Consider the following 8,878-nt stretch of genomic DNA (forward strand, 5'->3'; position numbering starts at 1 on the left):
TCAGCAGTACATTTTGAAATTGGAGATGAAATCTAGCTATGAGAAATTACATTAACTAATTCCTGTTTGAGGAACTACAGATTTGCTGTCATTTTAGCACATAAGGATCCATAGTTTCTCTTCTGAGGAAATCGTAGCTGTTGTAACATCTGTGTAGCACTTCAGAAGATGGCTTATGTTCTCCAGTAAGCCAATGCTAACTTTTTAGACTAAGCTAGTAACAAAATAAGCTTATTCTTGGAAAATATTGAAAGCTTTGCATTTGTATTTATAGCATTGTAAAACTCACTATACAGTAAACACATTAACAGATATATTTATATGTGCTGAAAGTAGCTATTGCATATTGTGTGCATAATACAAACAGTGTATAACACACATTGACTTAGGAGATATGGGTTCGAAGGGCAAATACCTGTATTTTCTAATTTACTCATGACCATTAAAAAAACAAGCTTTGTAGAGATGTGATCTGATCTGTCTCACACGGTGACAGTGTTGGCTATTAAACACCAGCGTACATGGCGTCCACAACATACGCATCAGATAACCAGGCAACCAATGAAACTGGTAGGGCTAGACGGCATCCTCTCAGCCTCGTCCAATTGCATCATTTTAAACGAAACCAGAGGCTTAGACACGCAAAAAAATAAAAAATTAAATCACTAGAACCGGGAACCTGCCTGCTAGCATCAATCAAATTGCGATATTTCTTTATGGTTGCATCGCAAACAAGGTAAGCGAGTTGCAGATGCGCGAATGCGGGTTTATTCCAGCGTGCCTTATTGAGACAGAAGTCACACCCATTTTGTGCAGAATTTAATGTATTCATTGTATGAGGGCTTTGTCTTTTATAATAACGATGACTGAAATGACAGATGGCATTTCTTTGCCGTCGGTCCTGAAAATATAATCGACTCGTTCTCTTTACAGGAGACAATAACGAGGATGAAAGAAATGGCCGAAACGACGACAGAGGATGTTTATGATGATGCTTACGAGGAGAAACCGGGCCCGAGTCCTCCAGTGAAAATCGTATGGAGAAACGTTATATTAATGTCTCTTTTGCACCTAGGAGCTCTTTATGGTCTGATGATTCTTCCATCTGTCTCATCCTTAACGCTGATATGGAGTGAGTATGTTACTGTTAATTCTGATTCTATGAACTGACTGACGTTTGTTAGCAACCTGATTCTGTGTTTACTGCGTTTTTATTGTTATGGCCTAATCTTAATGTATAAAGAGACTGGATAATGTTGTATTGTCTGCAACTACTTGTTTTGTGTACATATAAATAGATAGATAGATAGATAGATAGACACACGCACATAAATTATTTTATATAGGCTATACCAATAAGCCTAAACCATCCCCACCATAACCCTCATTTCATTTGGACTCAAAATGGTAAACATTTAATTCAAAACATTTGTAAATATGGAAATAAGTCATATTAAATAAGTCAAATGTAAGCTAATAATTTTAATCAAATATAAAGTTGTTAGTTAATTTCACATTTATGGTCACTGAAAGTCTATTTTCTGCAATCTTCATGTGTCTAGTAGAAATACATTGGAAATCGATTCATTAGTGGATTTTATATATCAAATTAAACAGGAAAACCTGCTGATTTGTATTATATCAGTTCAGTCTTTTAACATCCATGACATGAATATGAATCAAACTATAAATCAGACATGGCATTTAACTTTCTTAGCTCAAAATAGTTTTTTGTTTTCTTTTTTTCTCATGTAAATCTTTAATAATTTTTACACTAACTTACAACTTGTATGATTTAAACTCTATCGCTAATGTGCAGTATAATTGGTTCAACTCAGCCACACTCCCCAGTTTCCCTTTCTTGTTTTGCAGGTATTTCCTCTCATAAGGGTGGAGGTGTTTTTCTCTTACAAATTCAAAGTTGTGATTACTGTTCTCAGATATTATCAATTATTGTGTCACGTTTGTTTCCAAAAGCGAAAATATGTCAGGCCACTTTGTCTCAGCTAAATTTGTTATGTAGACCAATGCTAAAAGTGTTTTGTAAGCATGCATGTGTGTGTGAGTGATAGCGAGACAGTCCCGTGAATAATTTGAAATCCTACCAAAAACTATAACTGTGCTCCACTGTTGTGTACATTTTTGGCATCACAGGGCTGCATAATATTGCACCCTGTTGAACAAAGAACAATTGCTGCTGAAATAGGCTCTCCATTGTAAATTGAGCTGGGTCATGACAGTGTGCCCTTCTTCACAATCTGTGGCCTGGTATCCCACATCCCTTGCAGCCTTGTCTGACAACACACAGCGAGACATTTTGTCCTCTCATAGAGCAAATCAAGGGTGCACACACCGTTACACACTATAGAAGCTGTGTGTAGTTCAGACTAATTTGTTTTTAAGCATTCTGTTCTATTTTCTCTATTAATGTGACAGTGGGAGTGTGTTTCATGCTAAGTGCTCTAGGAATAACCGCTGGCGCCCATCGCCTTTGGAGCCACAGGTCCTACAAAGCCTCATTGCCATTACGAATCTTCCTAGCGACTGCGAACTCCATGGCTTTTCAGGTAAAACATTTTTAAGTGGATGAACCAATCTTCCACATTAAATAATGCTGTAAACTCGAATGCAGCTCAGATGGCATAGTGGTTGAAGATCTGGGCTAATAGGTTCAAACCTCACAAGAGCCGAGCAATAGCCATTGTTCCCTTGAACAAAGCAATTAACCCCAGGATGTCCACCTGGAACTGTCCCTGTAATAAGTGTAGTGTAAGACACTTTGCATAAAAGCGTCTGCCAAATGACTACTTACACTTGCCATATGTGCATATATATATATATATATATATATATATACTGTATCTTAATTTTGCAGTTCCCTATCTGTTGGTCACTACGAGTTATGTCGTGAGGTCATAGGGGGTTTACTTGAGAGCCCCAATCCACTCTGACTTTCAGAGAAAACGCCAATGAACTTTGGCTAGTGGATTTTGCATACCTGAGCCACTCCTCGTGCATACGGGTATAGGTGAAAGAAATACCCAAGAAAGGTGGTGGCCATCGGCCAATCCTGGATCTGCGTGTCTTGAATCCGGCCCTTCACAAGCTCCCATTCAAGATGTTGACCCAGAAGCGCATCATCAGATGCAACATCAGTTATTTAATATTACAATTAAAACATTGAAGAAATATTGAATGCTTATTCCTTAAAAATAAGTTTTTAATAATTTTAGTAGTAGTAGTAGCAGTCTGTTACTTACATTCTACTCAACAATAGTAATATATTTCTGCCAATGCCCTCAAGTTAAACCAAACTTTTATTTTGACGGGTTGCCGTGAATACCATTACATTTCTCTGTGTGTATGACATGATGATAGTTTTACTCAAATGAAACGGTCAAAAACTTTCGCGATCAGGTGGTGAACCTGCAAGCACTGCCCTCGGAGGAGGCAGATCCAGCCTTGGCGTTGCTGTGTCCCGTAAGAGCGTTGCGCATATACGTGGACCGCACCCGGAGCTTCAGAAGCTCTGAGCAGCTCTTTGTCTGCTATGGATGTCAGCAGAAAGGGAAGACTGTCTCCAAGCAGAGGTTGGCCCACTGGATAGTGGATGCCATCGCCTTGGCCTACCATTCCCAAGGCGAGCCGTGCCCCCTGGGGGTGAGGGCTCACTCCAGACGGAGTGTTACCTCCTCCTATGCGCTGGCGCACGCCGCCTCTCTGGCAAACATCTGTAGAGCTGCGCGCTGGGCGACACCGAACACCTTCGCGAGATTTTACAGTCTTCGCGTTGAGCCGGTTTCTTCCCATGTCTTGGGTAACAGGTAAGTGGCGGGAAGAGCCAGCCGGTGTCACGCTTGCTGCGCCATTCCCCCTCACCCGGGGATGCAAGTGCCTTTTCCTCCTCCAGTAAGTTCCCCGGTCAGCAAACCCTGGTTGAGTATCCTCCAGCACCCCCCGCAGTCAGACTGGGCGGAGCAGTCTGACGCCAGGCCCGGTATCGGTGTTAGCTTGCCCGGGTTTCCGGTCAGCCCCTTTACTGTGCTAGGTGTCCATATGGCTTGATTTCCTGCGTGCGATCCCATATGTGTATTCTTCCATGGTAAGGTTTCCCTCTCGGTGAACCCCTGTCTTCCCTTTGACAGACCACTCTGTCTGTCTCTGCTGCACTGTAAAAAATTATTTTAACAGTAAAATACTGTAAAAATGCTACAGTAAAAACCTGTTAACTGGTTAACAGTAAGTTTCCATACTATATTCGGTGAATAAATGTAATTACATTTAATGTAATTATACAGTAAAATACTGTTAAAAAGACGGTTTTTGGAAGTGAAAAAGAAAAATTCATTGTATAATTTACAGTGACAAAGCATAAATTGACACTCCCAAAATTCCCTGCATGACACTTCATATTTGATGTTTTTTGTTGAAATAACATGTTTCTTCTTAGTTTTTTCTTATCAGTTGTGTACATTAGGGTTTAATCTTACATCTAATGTTGTTAAATAAATGTTTATTGCATTATTTCAGTATCATGTGTCTCACCATGATGGGGTTTAGTGTTTGTGTGAATGACACTGTGCACCTTCTATATATAAGTATTGCCCTCCTCAGCTCGTAGAAAAGCTGTTTGTGATGAGCTTTGGTTCATCATGTGACTTTCTCATCACCACCAGATTTTGGTGGTTATCAGTGCATTACAATGGGTCAAAACAGATATTAGTACTTCAATATGTTGGTTTGTTAACATTACATCAGTTAATGAAATACGGTATTTTATTGTGAATTTAAGTTAAGTCTGTAAAACCTAAAATGTTGCTACCATATTTTTTACTGTGACGTTCTGACAACCACAGCTGCCGGAATTTTACCGTAAATGTCACAGATTTTTTTTTTACAGTGTGGGAGCCGTTCCTCCCTACTCCTAGGTAGGACCTGCCTCAGAGACCATTCCATATGTAGTACTGCCCCAGGCCTGTGTCAGTCCATATCAGTGTCTCCACATGATACCTCCCTATGGGCAGGATGTGGTCTCCATAGCGCCCTTCTCCATGAAGCGCCTTTCATGAAGGTCGAAATCCCTTCTCTTAAGAAAAATTTTTCTGTCATAGGAACAGCGGCTTGGCTATCTCCAGCAGCGATGTACTCACCTTTTGGTTCCTGCGGGTGCCAAGGTCAATGAATTTGCGCTGGGGCATTGGGAAGGTTACGACCTTTGCGTAGCATTTTTCTGACATGCGGCTGCTTGTCAACATTTGCAGCGCTTCAGGGTTGTGACGGGGTTCAGGTTGTGGCGCTTTCCATAGACCCCCTATGTCGTCACGACATAACTCGTAGTGACCGACAGATAGGGAACGTCTCGCTTACGTATGTAACCCTCATTCCCTGATGGAGGGAACGGAGACGTTATGTCCCCATGCCACAACCTTGAACCATCGCTCGTTGCCAGGGACACGTTCTTGGCTCCTCAGCGTAAAACCTGAATGAGTGGATGCACCTGTCGCCTATTTATACCTGTATGCACGGGGAGGGTCTCAGGTATGCAAAATCCACTATCCAAAATTCATTGGCGTTTTCTCTGAAAGTCAGAGCGAATTGGGGCTCTCAAGTAAACCCTCTATGTCGTCACGACATAATGTCTCCATTCCCTCCATCAGGGAACGAGGGTTACAACACTTTTCACTCACTTGTACTCAACTTAGAGTATGACAGATATAATATACAATTACAATAATGATGAATATATATCTATTTAGAATGATATCTATGAGTGGGCCAGAGACCATCGTGTCCATCACAAGTTTTCCGAGACTCATGCGGACCCACACAATGCCCGCAGAGGATTCTTCTTCGCTCACATCGGCTGGCTGCTGGTCCGCAAACACCCAGAAGTTATTGAGAAAGGACGCAAACTGGAGCTCGCTGATCTAAAAGCGGATGGGGTTGTAATGTTTCAGAGGAGGTCAGTGGGATATTGTGGTATTTCATATTCAATTTTGTAAATCTCCTTACCTACACTGCTGTATAAAAGTTTGGGGTCTGTAAGATTTTTTTTAATTAATACTTTTATTCAGCAAGGATGCATCAAATTGATTAGAAATGACAGTAACGACATTCATATTGTTACAAAATATTTCAATTTCAAATAAATACTGTTCTTTTGAGCTTTCTGTTCATCAAAGAATCCTAAAGAAAATAACCTTTTTTTCACAAAATATTATGCAGCACAACATTTTTCAATATTGATAATAAGAAATGGTTCTTGAGCACCAAATCAGAATAATTTCTGAAAGATCATGTGACACTGAAGACTGGAATAATGGATGCTGTAAATTCAGACTTGCCATCACAGGAATGAGACATTTTAAAAAATGATTAATTATTACTTTTGAAAACAAATATTACAATAGAAAACTTGTTCATTTAAATTGTAACAATATTTTACAATTTACTGTTTTTACTGTAATTTTGATCAAATAAATGCAGCTTTTGAGAGACCTTTTTCTGAAATATTTTACAAACCTTACCTGAAAACTTGACAAAGACAATACTAACTTTGATTCAGGTTTAGTCATTTCTTATGACCTAAAATTTTCTTTACACCTCTGTGACCTCGCCATTGGGAGCTGCCATCTGAACCAGGCCTCATATTTAGCACTAGCTAGTGTGGAATAATCAATATCCCTTCCTTTGAATGACATCCAATAAAAGTCCTGAGCTTTTTGATAAGAGTTTAAGAACACGTTTCATTGCTATATCAGATAGTAGGAGAATAGCTGGTTAGTCAGCATTTCGAACTGCAAGTTGTGCTCCAACTAAGGTTTAACAACCAATGTTAATTCAGAAAATCTATGATATACATAGAATAACATGTGACAATCAAGTGTAAAGCAGTGATAAAATGGCTATTAAAAATTGTTGTTTTTAATCTTTCATTTCTCTGTCCATAGGCATTACAAGTTATCTGTGGTGGTGATGTGCTTTTTCGTTCCCACGTTTGTACCTTGGTTCTTTTGGGAAGAGAGTCTTTTGACTAGTTACTTAGTTCCTTGTCTGTTGAGATACACTGTGTCCCTTAATGCGACCTGGCTGGTCAACAGTGCAGCTCACATGTGGGGAATGAGGCCTTATGACCACAACATCAATCCCAGAGAGAACAAGTTTGTTGCCTTCAGTGCCATCGGTAAGAACAGTGTCTTTTCTTTTACAGATTAATATAAATTAATTCAATTTTGTTAAAAAAAAAAAGATTAAATATTCTAGTTTGCACATTTATTTATTGACATATATATAAAAACACAAAAACATGTATTTTTAATAAAATGTATTAATACTATATATAAAATAATATAAATATTATTAAACAATTTTTATTGTTTAATATAAGTTTTTATATATACAATATTTTGTTTAAAGTTTCTGTTTACATTTTTTCAGGATTATTGATGCATAGAAAGTTTAAAAGAACACAATTTATTTGAAATGAACATATCAAAATTGTATGTACTGATTGGAAAATATATGCATGGTTTAATTTCAGGTGAAGGATTTCACAACTATCATCACACATTCCCCCATGATTATGCTGCAAGTGAGTTTGGCAGTCGGCTGAATTTGACCAAGGCGTTTATAGATCTCATGTTTTTCTTTGGACTGGCTAAAGATTGCAGGAGGGTAACTCATGAGACCATCATGGCCCGCGTTCAACGCACTGGTGATGGCAGCCACAAAAGTGGTTGATTTGTTCAGTACATATGACAAAAAAAACTAAAACAAACAAAAAAAAGTTATAAGGCAACATATACAAAAGCATTTGCAGCATTTCTTAGTGTGCAATGAAGATTGATCTATATACACTCTCATATGAAATAAGAAACTCTAGAGTGTGTTGGACTAATATGTGTTCTTAAGAATTCTTTCCTTTTCATGACATGTATTAGACTGGGAGATTATTTTCAGAGATGGTAAAGGCCATAGATTGGGAGGATAATTGTGTCTCAGTCTGCCTCAAGAGGCAAGAGATGGTACTTCACTAATTAAACAAACATGTGCCTCATTACATCCCTCTCTCATGAATAGGTTGACCCATGTTTTCTCTGGCTAAGCAGTTACTGTTATGAGTTTAAAACATAATTCCAGCGAGCTATACAAGCTGTAAAATTAAGATGACATGCTATATACTGGCACTATATTACATTTTCTTAGATAATAAAAGCTGATTTCCATTTGAAACGGAAATAAATTTAACAACCACCAAAATAGTTTTTTATAGGTCAGTATATGTAGTCAAATAAGACTGTGCCATAGAAAGTCCATGGGAAAATTGTTCTCAATTGAGCTAAAATGTTGACTTATATAACTATGGTTAGTTCTGTTTAGAATAGGTTTGTTTGACAGTATACATGAAAATACATCTGGCATTATTGATCAGAATAATTTAATTTTTATTTAAAATTCTTATTTAATCTTATTTATTTATATTCTACATGCCAATGCAAAGGTCCTCAGATCAGTGATGCTTTTAATTAGGAATTCCCTCAAGTAAAATGAGCAATTTATCAGAAAGTTTGATTTCTTAATCATTATTTTCCATGTTGCATATGCTCTATCTGGTTTCCTTGGACTCTTGTGGTCCTGTAAAAAAAAGTACCTATCAAATGACCAGGTAAGCCTGTATGTTGAACTCTTTTCTAATTACAAATATATTGAAGTATGAAAGGACTATTTCAAGTATTATGAAAGATATTTAACCAAAAAACATTTTGAAAGAAATGTGTCTGTTGGAGTAAAAGTATTAAGGTGTACACTTATTCTAGCAGATTTATTATAGGACATTTATTTGTCCTTAAGAAGTAATCCGAGGATTGGAATATTTAAA

At 38.0% G+C, this 8,878-nt stretch overlaps 1 protein-coding gene across 1 annotated transcript; it reads left to right on the forward strand.

Moving 5' to 3' along the window:
* Positions 1-348: 348 nt before the first annotated feature.
* LOC107707381 (acyl-CoA desaturase-like) lies at positions 349-7,785 on the forward strand. Its single transcript, XM_016511379.1, has 6 exons — positions 349-736; positions 934-1,132; positions 2,437-2,567; positions 5,757-5,962; positions 6,951-7,183; positions 7,541-7,785. Exons 2-6 carry the CDS (start codon positions 949-951, stop codon positions 7,738-7,740), a joined length of 954 nt encoding a protein of 317 aa, XP_016366865.1. The 5' UTR covers positions 349-736; positions 934-948; the 3' UTR covers positions 7,741-7,785.
* Positions 7,786-8,878: the final 1,093 nt, after the last annotated feature.

This window comes from Sinocyclocheilus rhinocerous, unplaced genomic scaffold (genome assembly GCF_001515625.1).
Source record: "Sinocyclocheilus rhinocerous isolate Xijiao unplaced genomic scaffold, SAMN03320098_v1.1 scaffold1243, whole genome shotgun sequence".
Classification (NCBI taxonomy): Eukaryota; Metazoa; Chordata; class Actinopteri; order Cypriniformes; family Cyprinidae; genus Sinocyclocheilus; species Sinocyclocheilus rhinocerous.

Coding starts and splice junctions, on each gene's coding strand:
- LOC107707381 (XM_016511379.1), top strand. CDS start 949: ATGAAAGAAATGGCCGAAACGACGACAGAGGATGTTTATGATGATGCT. Junction 5,963..6,950: donor GTTGTAATGTTTCAGAGGAG/GTCAGTGGGATA, acceptor CTCTGTCCATAG/GCATTACAAGTTATCTGTGG. Junction 7,184..7,540: donor TGTTGCCTTCAGTGCCATCG/GTAAGAACAGTG, acceptor GTTTAATTTCAG/GTGAAGGATTTCACAACTAT.